General features: G+C 32.9%; 1 protein-coding gene across 1 annotated transcript in view; it reads left to right on the top strand.

The window, feature by feature from the left end:
* The first annotated feature begins 8,920 nt into the window (after positions 1–8,920).
* LOC129742816 (hemicentin-2-like) overlaps positions 8,921–20,086 on the top strand; it is a 168,624-nt gene continuing 157,458 nt past the window's right edge. The window contains exons 1-2 of the mRNA XM_055734756.1: positions 8,921–8,927; positions 14,130–14,527. Of these exons, the coding sequence (XP_055590731.1) occupies positions 8,921–8,927; positions 14,130–14,527 (405 nt within the window). The remainder of the gene's footprint in view (positions 8,928–14,129; positions 14,528–20,086) is intronic.

Raw genomic sequence — 20,086 nt, 5'->3', positions numbered from 1 at the left:
TCTTTTTTAAATTTGATAATTTCCTCTAACTTAAACCCTTACTAAAATTCTTACATTCTAAATTTGAGGTAAATCGAATGTCAATCTTGAATTTTTGTTCCAAGTCTATATTTAGCATTATGAACCTATATTCTGAACTTGAATCAAAATTCCAGATAAGAAATCCTATGAATTTTAAACCAAAAAGCGAAATTTGTATCAGAACCCTTAGCTTGAATTTTCATTTGATTCTGAATTTGATATGATTTTTTTTTTCAATTATTCATACATAATTGAACTTGTAAATCAAAATAAAATTGTGAATGATGAAATCGTTTCACAGTTTTCAATTCAGGACTCATGATTTTTTCTTATGTTTCAACTCCGCATATAAATTGAGGATAAGAATTTCCGATCTAAGTCTTAAAAATGGTTTGAATTTTAAATATTGAAACTGATCAAACTTATAATCTAGAATAATAAACTAGATACTTAATATTTAGATATTTTTTCGGAAGTTTCCTGCGATGTGCAAATCCAGGCAATTTTATCTTAAAACCTGGTGAAATAAGAGCATATTGTTTCAAAATTTTCCCTAAATTCCCGCCAATATGCAGGCGAGTTAAGAAAATATTCCATTGAAATCAAGATGAAAAACACGTGGACAACTGTTTTTATTTTATCAAAACATATCAGCCAATTCAGAATCATATTAAGGCTTCCAAAAAATTGTTTATGTTTATTTTGATAAAATTTGTTTAAAAAATGATTTGGACGCTAGATACATAACTCTAAGGACTCAACTGAAATTATCGTATGATTTTGCAGATAAATAGAGTGAGAAAATCTGGTCAAAATCCGGACAAGGTAGACTTAGTCTAACTTTGTTGGGATTTAATATTTGGCGCTCAATTATTATCAACAATTGAGACATTTTTTAAAAATCTGTTGTAGAATTGTCGTCCTGGAATGAGATTTCGAGGTTTCAAAGTTGAGATTGTTACACTATTGTTCATCAAAATTTGATCAGAAATGTCAAATTTTATGCTCAGCAAAAAAAGTTGGCATTTTTTTACCATCATGGGGGGGGGGGGGGGTCGTTCCTACGGTCATGTGTGATGTTATAGAAGATAAAGCATGGAAAAATAAAGAAAATCAAAAAAAATATAATCAAATTTTTCAGACCAGATAATTTAGGTCCAGCTGATTTTGTTCAAGTTTTGCGTGGATATTTCAACAAGTTCTGAAGATTATAGTTACGATCCAGAGATTTTAAGCTTTTTTGAAAATTGCACCAGTCAGCTACTCGGACTTGAACTTCTTAACTTATGATCTAACGATCGTAACAAATAGAAATGGCAGACGATTTGTTGAAAAGATTTTGAAAATATGATCGTCCTTTTGCTTGTATGCTAATCTGAAATCTCCCATAGTGCGGCACGATAGTTAGCATAGTTAGGAAATGTTTTATTTACATAATAAACAAGAATGAACGTAAAAAATTTGCATGAAGTAAACATGAAAAGATAGACTGGCAGATTTTATGTGGTTTTAGTTCAGATTGGAATTCTTTTTTTTTCAACAAAATGAAAATTATCTGATCGAGCGTTACTATGTGCGTGCTCGTTTCCGGGTCTGGAAATTCCGGAAGATTCTTTTGAAAAGCCTGGCAAAATCCAGGCATTCAATTTCAAATATTCGAATACAAGAAACCGGGTAATATCCGAACTTATCTGAGAAAAATTTATCTAATATTCATGCAAAATAAAAAAAAAAGGTAGGAAAAATTGTGTTCTAATTTTATGATTTATTTTGATAAAAATATTTCCAACAATTCGTTCCGGACCAGAAAACATAAACTTATCAACTCAATTTGATATTTTTAAAGTAAATTTAGCAAATTATGTGAACAAATTCGGTCTAAAATATTTTCCCCATATTAGTTCTCATCTCATAGTTTGTAAGTATTAGGCAAAGAGAATTCTAAAACTTTGTCTGCTACCCTAGAGTTATAGCATACTTTAAGGCGCAATTTTTTCGATTTTAGGTAAATACTGTATTTTTAATTCTTTTTATCAGATAATTATAATATATATCTTTAAAGACTCTTCTAGGGATCAATTATACCTATAGATAACATACATTTTGAAAAACTTCTAGTTAAAAATATTGAGATTTTACTATTGATTTGAAAATATGGCATCATGAAATTCATGTTATATTCTAACGATTGACATATGTATTTTTATTAAATACTAGCTGACCCGTTGTGCTTTGCTACACCTTCCGGAAATAAATGTAATTTGTAAAAATTTATTCAAATTTAGATTTTAGAGAGCATATTTTTAAATCAAACCTCATCATACTTCAGAACCAACAACTTTGAAATGAGAGCTGCAGCTGCAGTTCTGAATTGCAATTCAACGGTGGTATATATTATTTACTGAAACTTGAACTCTAAACTCGTTTTTCAAGATCTGAAATTTGTACTCTGTACCCAAAAAAAACTTTTGGGAGCTCTCCCATCTTTTTCAATTTTGTCCCCCACTGCTTGAAGAAGGTAGGCAAATTTAACAGGCTCGATACCCAAACAGCAGTTATCATGGTAATGAAAAATATATTAAATTAGTTATGTATTAAATACAGTGCAAACTTCTTTTTTTTAATTAATTTATTACGGTAAACATATAAATATTTGAAAAAACTATCAGTTGCATCACTAAATAAGTTCTCAGCGTTTTTTTTTATTTTCTCTTTGAAAGTCAAATATTCAAAAATGTAGGCAAAAACAAATTTCTAGGTTTACATTTGTCCCGTATATTGGGACAAGTGTCAATGCAAAGCTTATTTACAGATGCGTCAGAGTAATGGCTTTAAAATGGATTTAATACGAATTCCTGTTTTTTGTTCTATCAAGTTTCACTGATATCAAAGTTTCACTGATCCACTTTTAACGAATGCTGTTCAAAGGGAATGACCTTCATTTACAAAGACATTTAGAATTTTCAATATCCGCTGCAGTTTCAACATTCGGAATACCCCTTCTGGTCTTTCCATTGAATCTTATTGAATCATTTTGAAGATGAATTTGTTAAAAGTTCGACGTTTGCCCTTGCCCCACCGTGTGTTCTCTTAAAATTTTTGCGTCCAGTTGAATATCAGTTCTAAAGTCTCGCTTTTCAAAAACGAAGCGGATCAAAAGTCTCTTTTATGCAGCCATGTAACACAAAAACACTTTTCATGTTAAGTACGTACTTGAATTGGTATGTAAGCAAAAAGTACGATGGTTTTTTCAGAATTATTTAAAATAAAAAGCTCCCATTTTCATTTCTAAATTCGTTTCAGTTGTTTATTCGGGCCGAAGTAACAATTTCTAGAAGAAAACATAATTTTTAATTTTTTTTAACGGAAAAAGTTGAACGTTTAAACATGTTCTAATGTTCCTTGAATGAAAAGTCGAATGATACCTACATTAACACGAACTAAATATGGAAGTATTTTTGCAAATCTTTCAATTGGTTTTGATTCGATTGATAAAATACCAATCCGTGTCACATCTAGGCGTCATTTATTACCACGTGCTGTGTACAAATCAAATAAGCAAGAAAAAAACACATCTAGGTTGCATATCGCCCCACGTGTTTGAGAAACAGGCGCCTTATTGTTAAATTTTCCAGCAATCAATGAACAGTGTGCTTCGGTTACTATCCTCTTGCGACGACGTTTGCTCGCCCATGGAGACGAAAAACAAACACCTCAAAGAAAATATGCTTGGTTGAGAAATACGCGCCAAAATATTCCTACTGATCAGTATGCTATGCCTGGGTTACTTTCCTTTGGCGACGTTGGCTCTCGACGCCTCTACCATAGAGACGAAAAACAAACCGCCCAAAGGAAAAAAAATCTCAAGAAAATGGATGTCATGACTTTAATTTGTTTCGAAAAACTACAAATTTTGTATGGAAGCCTCTCCTTCCTTAAGTCGGATGGAGTTTTGACTATTACAGAAACCATCCCCGGCCTCAAAAACCCTCAGATGCCAATTTTGACGATGATCGGTTCAGTAGTTTCCGAGTCTATAGGGAACAGACAGACAGACAAACATTCATTTTTATATATATAGATTGGGGGAAGTCGTCTACTACCGGACACTTAAGGTTTTTAAGCAATAACTTCAAAAATAGATTATTGTAAATTTTGGTTCCTCTTCTGATTTTAAGAGTATCAATATTATGATCACTTAACTATACTAGAAAAAAATTAATTTATAACATATTCATGTGGTAAGAGAAATCATTTCATGTTAGTTTTCACTCATTTCCAAAAGTGTTCTCTATGGCCGGACACTACGAATTACTTCAGCAAAGTTGTCACCAATGGCACAAAAACGTGGCAAAATGACAGAAATCACTTGCACAGGTCTTGTGAGTATGTGTTTTCCAATACTGAACGTTCGATGAAGCCAGTCATGAAAGTTTTTTTGACAAACCAGAATGAAACATTTGTTTCGAAAAAACTAGAGAAAAATTGTCTATGACCGGACAGCAAAATCTTAAGTTTCTCAGCGGACCAAAATAGTTTCGTTATTGAATCTTTATCTTCTGCTAACCATTTGAGGGTGCTATAGAGATGAAAAAGTGAAAGTTTTAAATTGAAATTATCTATAAATTTTAATATTTTCTTGTCCGGTCATAGACAACAACTTGGTGTCCGGTCATAAACAAATCGCATTTTTTTAAATTTTCCTAATATTTCGTTTGAACTTCCGTTTTATTATCTTATATCTACTGTAGTCGAAAGATAACCAATCAACGATGTCGTTCTTGTGCAGTTCAAATTTTACAAGCCAAAAAAACTTACCACAATACAAATGCAAAGTTTAAGCGATCCTCTCCGTACTACTAGGCAAAAGCTTCAGATGTCTATCAATGGTTAACCTTTTCAGATTGGATTACCATATTTCTAACACCATATCAGGCAACAATTTACTTTATTTTCATGGCGTTAAAACATTATTAGGATATTGTTGTCCGGCCATAGGCGATGTCCGGTCATAGACGACTTCCCCCTATATATTTTTATTAAAAAATTTTCATGTGAGAAATATTTTTAAGTGATAAAATAAGATCTTCAAATCATATTTTGTTAAATTTTACAAACAAAGCTCAATAACTCGAAAAATTATTTTTTTTAAAATTTGTTGAGATAACAGCATTGTTGTTTTGTTCTACTTGGCACATTTTTCTAGAACATTTGATATTTTTTAGACATTCCTGTTTCAAGACATAGCGATGGAATCAAGTATCCCCAGGGATCAAGTATACTCATTCTTCCCTATCGTTATCTGTTAAAAATAAAAAGTTTGATAAAAAAAATCATAAACCATGGCTGTAGGAACTGAGGAAGGGGGGCTGGGAGTTTATCCCTCCCATGAGAATTCAAAACTGTAAAGCGGAATGTTCTTCTCAAAACTCATAGTTTCAATTTCTCAATATATTTTTTAGGTAGGACAAAACAAAAAGGTTTAAGAGTAATAATCTCGGCTGAGGAGTAAAGTTTTTTAAATTAGAAACAAATGGCTTCTGTGAAGATGAAATCCCTTTAAAAACACAGTTCAATTAAAAATTTTCACTTGTGGGTAGAAAATAAGTCCCGATTATCAAAATTCCATAAAATTTGATTAAACTAGCCAGATTGTCCAGATTTTGTTCGAATTTTTTCACTTTGTTTGCCTAATCGAGCAGAAATTTTCATTGAGTCTTTAAAATTATGAATTAAAAAAAATCAAGTATTTTCTGCATGATTTTTACTAAACAATTTTCAAATTTAACCGAGTTTTGGGATAAAAAGTTTGAAATGAAAGTCCTGGATTTTATCTGGTCAGGACAAAATCCTGGCTCGAATCTTGGTTCAGTATTTCAAACTTAAATAAGATGAAATTTCCATATTCATCATTTCGGAGTATGAATAGAAAATATTCAAAATTGAAGAATTCAGAATAAGAATAAGAAATTTCTGGTTGAAGGTTCTGATACAAATTATGCTTTTTCGATCATACAAAATTCATTGGAATTTTTATCTGACATTCAGATTCAAAATAACGGAATTTAGCTGTTTAATTCAGTAGGATGCAGGAATCAGATTCCGATAACAAAAAATTTAAATTCAGTTTCAGCTCGAAGTTGAGTTTAATTAAAGATTGAAATATTAATGTGAAAATTTCATTAAGGAATCAATTTACAGGAAACACAATTCAAAAGAAATTCAAAATTTAAAACAAAATTGGGAATATTGTTGAGGATTTTGTTAAATATTCTCGTTTAATAAACGCATGCAGGGTTAGTTCCTAGAATATATTTGATATATTTTCACGAACGATTAAAATAGTAATGCGTGTAGTTGAAAATAATTAGCTTAAGATTTGCTAATTGAATTAAATATGTAAAAAACATTTTTTAATATGAAGCTTACAAAATTACTTATTTATTTTTTAAACTTAAAAAAATGTAACTTTTTTATAGGACTAATTCCCGAAAGTTGGGATTGAAAATAAGTGGTTTTTAATAAGAAATAACTAAAACCTGAGTTCCCCCACCAATGATCCGGTTTTTCCAACATCTTCCTGTCTCACATGTTTTTTTTTTTTTGAAGCCTTAATAACGAATTGAATCTACTGATGTATTTCAAAGAAAAAAAATGATTCAAGCGTTTTTGTTTAAAAATTCCAAAGTTTTTCCATTTTTTCTAGGTGAAATGTTTTTAAATCAAATGCCCGGATTTTGTCAGTTTTCTTTAAATTGCCTAGATTTACCCCACCAGGATACGTGGGATCTGGCAACCTTTATGTAGAAAGAAAAGAAATACATTGAAAATCGTTTGGAATTTTGGAGTTTCACGAGTTTTTCTGAGAATAAAATTGGTTAAACCGAGCAATCTGGAATGCTCGCTTTATAGGCAAAAATAATATTTAGTATAAGTAATGTAAAATTCATGTTAGTTTGTTGCTTAATTTATCGGCCTTATCGGTGAAAAGCGATGGCTTTTTTGATAAAGACATTAAAAAATATTGGATTTTTTAATTAAAGGATAGAAAGTTGGAAGAAATGAAAGGTGGTGAAAATGAGCGGCAGAAATTTATTCAGAAGCATTATCATCACTTACCAAATTTTTATTCGGCACTTTCCAACTTCTATAAAGCGGTTTAATTCTGTGGCCAATTCTTTCAATAAGTTTCATACACAATCTTTGAAAATTCAGGGCTCAGTAGGCTATAGAAGCAATCCGAATTTGGGTGATGGTTTTCCATTAGTACAAGTGGGATTCACCCAACTTTCGACAGATCTTATGGATTTTTCTTAAGAAGAGAAAGAATAACTGTTTGCTTCTATAGCCCATTGAAAGGTTTGAAAGTTTTGATAAATAGAAAACAAAATTTTCCTGAAATTGTTTTTCCATTGGTATGTTTAGATTTCATTTGAAATCATATTTTGATTCTCTGAAAATATATTAATAAAACACCATGGCACAAATAATTTATCCGAAATGTGTTAGGAATTGCACATTAACTGGAGACCCCGCCCGGCACAAATCATTTGTCACCATCGGAATTATGTGATTTGTCGTGCCGAAGATTCTAGTCAGGCATAAAACCAACACGGTTCCAGGCCATAATTCAACGGAAATAAATTCTGACTACACAAAAACCCGGGCCCAGCATTTCGCATTTCAATTCATCCATATTTTGTCAAAGTTCAGCCTAGTACTGGGCAGAGAGCCCCCAACTGTGGCCATCCTCAGCGTCCAAACATCCACCCACGCACACGTCCTTTCGGAGGTTTTTGGGGAATTTCTGACCACATACAACCAATAAAATTCGAATCCAGTCACATTTTGCGTGAATGGGTTTTGGCTCCAGTCGATTGGAGAAATTTGAACCAAAAAGGCAAAAAATACCTATCCCAAAAAGCCCGAAACGGAAACGCATCCCAGCCGGTGTTTAGCATTATAAACTGTTCCGGACCGGTGCGTGGGAGGTGTTTGAGGAAAAACGGGCCGAGGAGCAGAGGAATTCGTATCAGAGCGTAGGGCCGATTTGTGTGCATCCAATGATAAACAATAACTGTCACTGAGGATACGCTCCTTGCATGGAATGGCAATGAGTTGTGACGGTTGATGGTGGTCGGATTGGTACAAAGTTGCCGGAATATTTGCTGCAAACACTGAGTGATGCCAAACGGGAATATATCAGTACCATTTTTCGATGTGATTACATTGATACAGGCCTAGTTATCTGTACTCAGGTTTAAATGTTTATTGATTAGAAGTTATGAGAGTCATAGTTTATTAAAATTAACGATATGAGATATGGAAAAGGATATAAACGCTATACATGTGTCTTCTGTTCAAACATTCTAGGCAGTTTGAAGTTTTATTGGTGGTTGTTTATAACTGTCTGTAATATCAATTTGTGTTCGTCAGCTCGTAGCGTTTTTCGATTTTGAAATGTTCACAAAAATGGTTCCTTTTTTAGCAATGCAAAAAGATTCGATCGATAGATTTAAATTGGTTCTACAAAAATATGCTAATTGCATTTTAAAAATATTCATTTTTTTAGTTAAGAGGTTGAGAAATTGTATAATTAAAAGGCGAAAACCACTCTATTATGTGTTGTGAGTCTACTTGATTGAATAACTGTTCTGAATCAAAGCAACTGTAAGATTCCTTTTAGTTCAACCACGGTATAAGAAAAGCTCAGATACCGGTATTTCATTGATGAATGTGAATCGTTTTCCTCCATTATATTATCCCTAGCTAAAACGTAGCAAAAACTTCGGAATGCTCGGCAGTTATGCCGTTGTCTGTTTTTTTTTGGGTCTATTTACCTACCCTATTTTGGGTGTTGTCTGGTAGTGCTTCATTATTATCTACCCGTTTCTGGGTCATGTCAGGTAAATTATTGTATTTCTTTTTACCTTAACCTACCTTATTCAAGCAAATTGCTATCCAAAGACCGAATCAGCGAAACATTTTCTCGATCAATAGAGTGACCAGATTCACATATGTGTAATGCTGCTGCAGATCTAGGATCCAAAAAAACGCTTGGGACCCTAATCATTTGGACTTCGTACCAAGGTTGCCGAAAAAAGTTCTGTGTTTTTGAGAAAAAAAATTCTGAACTTCTGTGATTTTACCCAAAAATTCTGTGATAGTTTTCTGTGATGCTATTTCCTTTAATTTAATTGAAAAATCATGATAAATTGTGTCTTTTTTACGTTTCAGTTGTGTAAAATCAATTAACATAACCAATCTTATCATACTTTTCTAATTCTACGTAAGAAATCTATATTTTATATTGGCCAATGAAAATATAGTTTTGGAAATTTATTCAAAATTCAAAAATTCTGTGAAATCTGTGAATATTTTAAAATTCTGTGTTCTGTGACACAGATTCTGTGATGAAAATTTGCTCAAAATTCTGTGAAATCACAGATTTTTCTGTGATTTTGGCAACCTTGCTTCGTACAACGGAACCTACGTCCGACTGTTTTAATTTTGATAACAAAAAACGCATCTAAAGTTTGCATAAGTTCATTTTTTTTTTTGGTAAAATGTTGAATACCGTCGTGCAGGGTGAGTATGGGCCAAAATTAAAAATGTTTGCTTTGAAAATATCTTCACAAGAATCAAAGATATCGTTTTCAGCATAACATTTTATCTTTTGCTTTAAAAATTTTGTCCTATAAATATTTTGTTTTTATCCTAAAAATCGTCTAAATTCAGTGTCTTAATGACAAACAAACTTCATTGCACAAATTTGTTATGTGTGTTTGTTTAACCAGAATCAGTGTTTCTTCTACAAATTGGATAATATGTTAAATACCCCTTTGCCACCAAGAAATTTATTTACACCCCTTTGTTTTCAACCCAATTGTCATTTCCAGTAAGAAGTGTTTTTTTTTTCATCGGGACGAAAAATTAAAAAAGAAATTGGAATTAAATTTGCATTTGAAAAGTAAATCATGTTTGAAAATTTACCATCAATAGTTACTCATTTCATTGCATTTAGCAGAGGTCGGCATTAAAACGCTATTCGCTAGTTAGTCCGCTACATTTTTGTTCGCATATTTATTTTTTAACTTTATTTTTAGAGAACTTACGGCTCAAAAAACTCCACCAATTTATGGAAAATAATATTTATCAGCATTCCTGCTTGACCTAGTGGAGTTTGTTTATCCGTTATTTCAACATAAATCCCGTGAGAAAAAAAATTGTTATCAAAACAGTAGCGGACTAGTTAGCGATTAGCGATTTAACGCCAGGCACTTCAAAAAAGCATGTATCAGCATTCTTCCTTGACTGATTACTTGTGGTGGAGTTTGTCTATCTGCTAGTACAAAAGTTTGGTGAAACCACTCTATGTTCCAGTGAGAGATGTGCTGGGTGTGAGAGACTTGGACTACATGTTCGAAATATATCTTTCCTAAAAGCTATTGATCTTCGTCTATAATTTCTTCTTATTTTCATATTTCCCTATCTACCTTCTTTTTTCTTCAAAAGTGAACTAGATATAAGCACACAATTGTTATCAAACAAAACGAGTTTGGCTCCTTAAAGCCTAAAGGTATGATCCGTTTCAAATAAAGAATTTACAAAAAAAAAAAAAGTTTGGTGAAAAAATAAGTGAAAAAGATAATTATTAAAAGATAATAAATTTAATGCCGAACACTGGCATTAAGTGATAATTCTAGTGATCGAAATAATATCAAATGTTGTATTTTTTTCTATTCTAGCCCCAATAAATGAATTCCAAATTCTAATGATTTCACTTCATAGTTATATGGAGCATGCCACAAATTTCGGACTCAATATTTATTTGTATGAGATGATTGGGTTAATGTTGAAATTAGTCGAGGTATGTTGTAGGTACTGTTGAACATCAACTTATTATTAGCAGTAGTATATTTTTCAATGAACAATTAATCAGGAAGAGGCGCAGAAAACATGCAGTGATTGAAAATTCATAGAGAAATACCTTTCACGAATTATTCTTATAATTATTCTGATGAAAAATTGTTATTTGGAGAGAATTAAGCCAACTGACAAACAAGGTTGATCTTTAGATACGAAATCTCTCGATGAAATGTACCAGAGTACATTTCCCATCACAACAGTAAAAAATGTATATGTTTATAAAGTATTTGAATATCACCTAATTAGATCCCTATGTTTTCGGAATTAAATCAACAAGGCAAAATCACCTGAAAATGGAAATTTATTTGTGGCAAAGGGGTATAAATAAATATATTTCTAGGTAAAGTGGTATAAGTGCGTGTGTTTGGAGCCAAAGGGGTGTAAGTGCAAAAATAAAAAATCATGTGTCTTCTCAATTAACGTCAAATACACGTTTTTTTTTCTCAAAAATGATGTCAAATGATTTGTTTTAATTTAAGAAGATCAACCTTATTGAAAAATTTCATAAAAAATATCTATGGAATTTATTGAAACACAAAGAACTTTAAGTACTTTTTTTTCTCGAAATCAGCTTTTATGCACTTAAACCCCTTTGGCTCCAAGGGCCTCACATGTAGTTTTTCAAACTTTTCACATAATTATTTTGGTTTGATTTTTTTTGTAAACAAAATAAACCATATTTTAAAATAATACAACTCTGTAATTTTTCAACGGAACTCATAAAATAGCACATTTCAGAGCAGGTAAAACAATTTTTCTGTGCTTTGTAGAGCGTTTCAAACAAAACTGAATTATTTATAAATATTTTATTTAAAAAGCTGATAAAATTTATTTTCTTCACAATAAATCTAACCGAAACTAACTCAAAAAAACCGGCTAACAGTTTTGGCTTCATCTGAAAAACTACTGAACTAACTATGGACTAAATGTAACGAAGCATCCAACATGGCTGATTCTGAAATTAGAAAGATCGACTCACCTTCTATTTATCTCCTTGGATTAACCTAGCTTGAAAAGTCTGCCCAAAATCGATCTAGACTTGATCACATTCAACCAGTGAAACCAATCGACGAATTATGTTTTTAGCATTGGGGAAGGTGTGCGGAAAAAACGAACGAAAACCGAACAAAATTCGGATAGTTTTTAACTGACAAGCTTTCTTTTGACAGTTATCGGTCCGTTGGTGAGTCTCGCTGTGATACGGGTAAATAGTGCTTAGGGATGGCGAGTATTTATAATCTAAAAAGTTTGTTGAATGTATGATTTACCGCGCGTTGTTTTTGGATTTTTATTCAAAATAACGTTTTTTTTTTCACGGCGAAGCGTAGCGGCATCGAACCTGCGACTAATCAAACTAGATTTGTAACGTGAAGCTTCTTCAATACTAAGATTGGTCGATCTTGGATTGATCTTTGAAAGATCGATCATTCAATATAAGTGTTTTGATTTTGTGGTTTGATTCTGCAGCCTGGAAATAATCCAAAGATACGTTCTATAGAATTTTTTACTTATCTAGAATCTAGGTTCAATTTTGAGTGAAGATTAATGCCAAATAAATTCTTCTGTTAGACATCTAGTCAATATTATTGCTCCGAATTTCAAGGAGGATCGATCCTTTGACCCTCATTCTGAATCGATCTTGGAGATCGATCTTTTCTTGAAAATAGAACAGTCCAAGTTATTACCCAAGCAACCAAAATATACATATTTACTATAATGAAGGCTTAGAAAGTTACATATTGCATGACAAAGGCAAGTTTCTTATTTGATGTATATGTTCTATGTAAAGGACTTAAGTCACAAAAAGGACACAAAAGTACTCAAAACCGGATTCACGAAGCCACAAAATGTGCATTGAGATGCTGTCTTTCTGGCTGGCTGTCTGGTTGTGCTGCAGGTATTCTACAAAATTTAATCATCACTTCGGGTTTTAGTTCTGTTAGAACAACACCTAGGCATGGTCTTCTGGCAGCGTGTTCGATTGTCACCACTAAGGTCGGGGTTCAATCCCCAAGCCGGGCAAGTTTTATTCAATAAGTAAATTTATTACTTGAGTGACCATTCCGCCGCGATGTATGTATGCAATATAGGAAAGAGGCAGTAAAATGAACAAATTTCGACAAACCGCAATTCGTCGAATTTGGGATACGATGCTTGGAATCATGGCGGCACCAGGCACCCAAAATAATGAATAATCAAGAGAAGGTGATATGAACTGATGCTTAGGGTGTAATTGAAATAGAGACAGAATTTTCTGCTCACTTTAAAATTTTTTAGAAGCTTAATAGAAGGTATAACACTTTCAAAAAATCGATTTTTTTATTTTTTTTCTTTTTCTTATTGTAAAACATTTCAAGAATGTTGTGTCAAATTTTCAAGTCAATTGAAGCAAAACTGTAGAAACTGTAGAAAGCAAGAGCAGAAACTTCAAACGCGTTTTTCTCGAAAGCACATTTTTAAAGTCCGTGGACATCGTCATTTGAAAACTACTTATCCGATTCTTTTCAAATTTGGAACATATTTTCTTCATATAAAATTCCAGACCCCAACGTTTTTCTTTTTTGAATTTTTTTTTTACTTTGGGGAGATTTTACAGGTGAAAAATTGCGGATTTTTTCGTGAAAAATCGTAGTTTTTACTTCAAACAGCCACAAAAATAGCATAAATTTTTTTTAAGTTAAATAAAAACGTTGGGGTCCAGAAAAACATCTATTAAAAATATTTTGCTCTGATTTTTTGACTTCAGATGATTCTGTGCTGAGATACAGTGTCCACCGCCAATCCTGTTTTCTAAAAGACATCCTCGAAAGTGCTCCGTCCCCGGCTAATTTTTCAATATTTTTCAACGAAAAAATTACTAAATGTTCTTTTAACAATGCTTTGTATAATGCAAAAAATTTGAATACATTTGTTTGAACGATAGCTCTAGAAAAAAATCGTAAAAATGGTGTTTTTTTTATACCCGTTAGACCCCCCCCCCCTTAATGTTTCGGCTTTATTTAATTTCTTAAATTCCCGGAAAAAAATCATGTCTTAAAACGGCAACACTGGCTCACCGGTGTGGGAAAAACCCTTCCAGTAGCTAATCCCGGGCACTGTATCACCGCGGGAACCTCACACGAATCGTCAAAATCAAACTAACCCCTTGGTGTATTTGTTTTCGTTTTTCTCTTGCACAGACATCACCAGTTGTGGCATCCAGCAGAACCGACCCATCGATGGTGGAGGCGGGGGCGGAGGAAGTGGCAGTGGTCGTAAATCACTGTCGTCCCCGTTGGGGTCCTTCGAAGCCCTCGGTGGTGTTGGGTCGTCGCGTCACATGAGAGCGTACGTGGCCGCAGCGTCGACATCCTCCGGGGGTCCCGGTCATCAGCAGCAGCAACTGCAATCGGCGACGTCCGGCGCCGGGGGTTCCGGATCTGGCCTCGTTGTGCCCCAATCGACCGGCGTTGGCATCGGATCCGTGGGCAAATGGGACGAGCCATATTTCGACGACACCACGCCACGCAACGTGACGGCCTTGGTCGGAAAATCCGCGTACCTCAGCTGCCGGGTCAAGAATCTGGGCAATAAAACGGTGAGTAAAGTTATGTGCGTGTTTGTGTTTGCGGTGTGGTAGGATTCGATTCGATTCGAATAACTTTCCAGGCCAGGAGTTGTCACACAAGCCACTCGACTGGACATGTGGCGTTGCTATTGCCCTGGGGAGTGCACCACGCGTGCATTTTTCATGAAAATTTATTTAGAAGAGTTAAATCACAGATACCGTTCGCATCTGGATGTGTTTGCTTTTGCAACATGAAAGCTCTTTGCTAATTGTATGCAAAAAATTCAAAAATATATTTTAGAAAGTCACTGGGAAATAATAAACAAAAATCAAGGCTTAATGCAATATATGCAACCACATCTACTAGGAGCACAACAAATTTCATAGTGGTGATTGTGCAAATAAAGATATACACGGCACTATACGTTTTGCCAGCTTTTAGTTTCAATGCAATTGAACTGCTCTGTTTTTAATTTATCATTTAAAAAAAATAAACAATATATTTTTAATATTGCATCATATTTAAGAACATACATAAGTTCAAATCATTAAAGAATGTCTAAATGTTCGAATTTTTAAACTATAGTATGCCTCAAACAAAAATGCACGACCGGAGGGGGGGGGGGGGGGAGGGGAGGGTGGTTTTGGGTGTTTAACCATGACGGCCCAGGAAAAATAAGCGAGATTTTCTACAGTACAGTTATCATTAAAAAATCTCAATCAATTTTTGATGATTCTGTAGGGTAATTGAAGTCTTACAACTCTCTTTTGAACCCGTTGCATTTTCTACGTTCTAGTGAATCATCAAATTTTCCTACTCTCAAGAATTTGAATTATGTTCATATGTCTCATCAATAATTTATTCAGAATATAATGAAATCTCAAAAGATTTTCGGTGCCATATATGTGCCTTAATGCCTAAACTTTTCATTGCATAAACGTTCTAAATTTATAATTAGAACCTCAATGTAGCATATTCATGCTATCTCGTGTAGGTGAACACTTTCAAAATAAGCTGGTCTTGTTTTATAATAAACAGCACAGCACGATTCCAAATAATCAATGGATTGGCTATATTCGTGCATTCTTAAGCCTTATGTCACTTTACCTTATCCTTAGTAATCCGCTAACTGATTGTATCTCTCTTAATCTTCAGCGAAGAATGATCGCAGGACTGTATTGATGGAGGAGTATGTTTTCGCCTATCTCATTTTACGCAGGCCCATGCAGTTCCACTCAACCCGCGTGGAGCACATCTCTCAGATTTAAGCTTTTTTTGTCAGCATTTTTTCTCAGATTTAAGCCTTTTTTCTCATATTTGAGCTTTCATCTCCAATGCTCTCAAGGCAAAAAAGCTTAAATCAGAGGAAAATATAAGCTAAAACACGAGATTCACTAACACTTAGCAAATAGATATTGGTCACACGATACATAGACAAATCCTAAATCATTGCAGCCCCCTGGTCATGCAACGTTACACGATTTCTCTATAATGCGTGTGGCCAACATCTAGTTGCTAAGTGTTAGTGAATCTCGTTTTTAAGCTTTTTTTTAATCACATATAAGCTTTTTTGCCTTGAAGGCATTGAAGATGAAAGCTTAAATCTGAGAAACGTTTTCCACACGTTTTTCTCTTTTTTTTGATTGAAATTCAGTTCTGAATACTAATTTTTAAATAAGATAAAATAGGTTTTTGGTTGGTTCTATGATTGATTACATATTATTAAAATCAAAATTAAACTTCTGTTTTCATATTTTGAATTCTGTATCCAGATTAGGATTCCAGATTTTCAGTTCGAATCATCATTAGAAATAAGCAATCAAAAGCAGTTGTGAAATCCTGGTTCAAATTGGGATTAGCTTTTTTGATTTTCGAAACTCATATGACACATTCCACCGTGACGTGAAATCGCTTTTCCGAACTTTTCTGAACTGTTATCATTCTAGAAGTCAACCAATTTACTAGGAAATGAAAAATAGTAGCAAACGGTCGCAAATGGATTTTTCATCAAAATGAATATAATTTGGTCCTTAAGAATTTAAATTTGTTTTTGTTGTGTGATCGATTACTTTTGTGACGTGAATTCCCGCTAGAATTGACCATTTCTGACTTCAGTACTTTGATTTCCTGTTCTTTCTGTAGAAATAGAATATCGGTGTCTTCGAATGAGTTGTAGAAAAAACAACTACTTTTAAAAACGATATTTTGTTGTTCTGACTTTTACAATCGTAAAATTTCAGTATCTTTACCTAACTTTTTCCTCATTTTGATTGGTACTTGAATAGCAACATATTTACGTATGATCCGTTAAAATAGCTACTGTTTCTCACAATCTTCATTAAAAGATTCACCAAAAATTATTTTAATTTTTTTCAATCTTTTTTTTTAAATTACTAACTTATTAAAAATCAACTAAATTTTGTTCAATTTGTAAAAATCCGAGCTTCTGGAGTCTGGAGGGTCAAAACAGTTTCCAGAGCATATTCCCCTTATCAAATTTTACAAGAAATAAAATTTTGTGACGTGTATTCACTTATTCGCGCTGTTGTAACTCAGCTAGATTCCAACCGATTTCTATAAAATTTAGTGTTATAGAATTGTCTTATCATTTTTAAAAAAGATCTATTTTTTATGTCAGAAAATGTCAAAATTTTTTTGTTTCGATTATAGTCGTTCAACCATCTTTATGGCATCCGCGACTTTATCAACGTTGCAATTGGCAGATCGTTATTGAAAAACTAATCCGGTACAACTGAGTTCGATGTTTAATCTTGGGCTCGAACTCGTACACATTGGCTCAGGAGACAACAGATTTGCCAACTGAGTTATATCACGAGCCCATTTGCGAATGTTTTTGTTCGCTTCTAAAAACAAGCACATTGAATTTAAACGATTTTTTTCTTTCATATTTGAAATTTTGATTGAAATTGGGAATAAGGTTGTACAATAAAAATTAAAAAAACAACATGACCGTTTCGTTGAGAGATTCAAATCGTGAAAAAATCGATTGTTATTTCAAATTTCAAAATTTCAAATTTTTCTTCTTGATCAGTTCAATTCAATACATTTCAACTGATTAGAAATATTAAGTTCAATAAAAGTTTATTTTGCAAGCGAAAACCGGATTTTTATTAAAAAGTTCATAAGGTTTTAATTTTTGAATTGATTTTTGATGCAACATATTTGCTTATAAAGAAATATGCATTACGTAAAAAATGTCTACAAAATGGTCCATATTTTCTAGGTAAAATGTTAAACATTATTAATTTTACAGTTTTTTCATGAGCCAAATTTCAAACAAAAATCTGATTTGGAAAATGTTATTCCCTTACTTTAACTTTTGAAAATTTGATTTATGGCCATCGATGGATTGAATCTTGGATTTGTCTAAGAATTTGGTGAATTTGTTTGATGGTTTGGTTTGCGCATATAATATTTTTTTTTAAATTGATAATTTTCCTATGCTCAAATCATAAAATCTAAATTCATCAGACTCTTTATCAAGTTCAAAGATTTTACCATCGTTGAAAAAAAGTTCCCCTTTTTCGATACTGAAGGCTTCAAAATAGAAATTTAGTTTACAATATTAAAGATTTTAGCACATATTATCAAAAAATAAAATGAGAATTGCAACAAATTAGGGGGAAACTTTACAGTTATGCATTCACACTATTTACACCGCTATCCAGGGCCGGATTAAGCCATCGGGGGGCCCGGGGCAATTTTTCTCGGGGGGCCCCTATGATTCGATTTTTTCTCAAATGCTATCCCAGAGAATACTTAACATTTTAACCGTTCAAAAGAACTGGAGATGAGTTCAGTATACTGTTTTATTTATTTATTTATTTATTTATTTATTTATTTCGCCAAACATCGTAGGCTACATATATATTCTTAAAACTAGTAGTACAATCTTAATATTACTTTAAATACTACAATATTAGGTTCTTAAGTGCCTGTTGCCGTAAAAAGCACTTTTTAGCTGCTGTTTAGACATAGTAAAATCTATGTACTGGTAGTTTTAATTATAATTCTTCATTAGACAATTGATTGGACTATTTTTACCATAATCAGTTCGAGCAGAGGTTAAAATAAACAGATTTCTAGTTCTCAACTGGCGACTCGGACAATAAAAGTTTAACTGATTTAGTAGATAAGTAGACTGAACACGCTGATTAATTATGTCGTTTACAAAGGAGATTGCAGCAAATTCTCTTCTAACAGTTAATGGTTCAATATTTATTAGTAAACAGCGTGATTCGTAGCTTGGTAATTGGCTCTGAGACCATCCTAGATTTCGTAAAGCAAATAGAACAAATTGTTTCTGAATGGATTCTAAACGGTTTTTATGAGAAATTTGAAAGGGGGACCACACAACGCTACAGTACTCAAGTATGGATCGGACATAAGCTGTGTACAATGTTTTTACTGTATATGGGTCTTGAAAATTATAACTAAAACGTTTTATAAAGGCAAGCATACTATTTGATTTTTGAATCACTGAGTTATAGTGATCTACAAAGGTAAGTTTTGAGTCCAATATAACACCTAGATCTCTGATCTTATTGATTCTCTCCACAGGCTCATTTCCTAATGTAACAATTTCATATGACGGATATTTTTTCCTTGTAAATGCAATATGTGAACATTTTTTTACGTTTAGTTCAAGTAGACTTTTACTGCACCATTTGTAAAAAATATTTATTTCATTTTGAAACACCCTGAAATCTTCTTCGTTATTGACTATCATATAGAGCTTCATATCGTCTGCATATATAAGCACGTTTAGCTGGTTCAGTAAAAAAGTAATGTCATTGACGTATAATATTAATAATAAGGGACCGAGATGGGAGCCTTGAGGCACACCAGATGTAACGGAGATGCTTTTCGAAAGTGAACCATTGAATCTAACAATTTGTTTACGGTTTGTCAAATACGACTCAATCCATTTCAGCAGTTGTGCACTGATTCCGTTTTTATGTAGTTTTAAAATTAACAAAGGGATGTCGATTCTATCAAAAGCTTTACTGAAGTCCGTGTATAGAGCCTGAACGGAATTTCCTTGATCCATGGAGTGGATATTATAAGAAACGAATTCAAGTAAATTAGTCGCTGTAGATCGTCCTTTAACAAATCCATGTTGCTTTTCAGTTATGAGTGTTTTTATTTGATTATATATTTTTTGATTCACTATTGCTTCAAAAAGTTTCGGTATGCACGATAAGATTGCTATACCCCGGTAATTTTTAATGTCAGACTTTTTCCCCGACTTGAAAATAGGTACAAGAAAAAATTCTTTCCATACTTGAGGAAAAACACCGGATTTCAACGATGAGTTGAATAGCCGTGTTGTCTGCGTAAATGATAGTTTCTGGTATCTTCAAATAAAAATTGTTAATTAATCAAGTGCAAACATTGCGGAAGACATTAGAAATTTCTCAAAATCGAAAGCTTCGATTTGAACTGCAAAATGCAATATTTAATTCTCATATTTTTTAAAAATATCCTTATCACCAATTAAAATACTCTAATTTAGAAAAAAATGACCAGATAGATATTTTGAATGATTTTCATTTCATCATTGATCG

Source organism: Uranotaenia lowii, chromosome 2 (genome assembly GCF_029784155.1).
Source record: "Uranotaenia lowii strain MFRU-FL chromosome 2, ASM2978415v1, whole genome shotgun sequence".
NCBI lineage: Eukaryota > Metazoa > Arthropoda > Insecta > Diptera > Culicidae > Uranotaenia > Uranotaenia lowii.
This window is presented reverse-complemented; position numbering and strand designations above follow the sequence as displayed.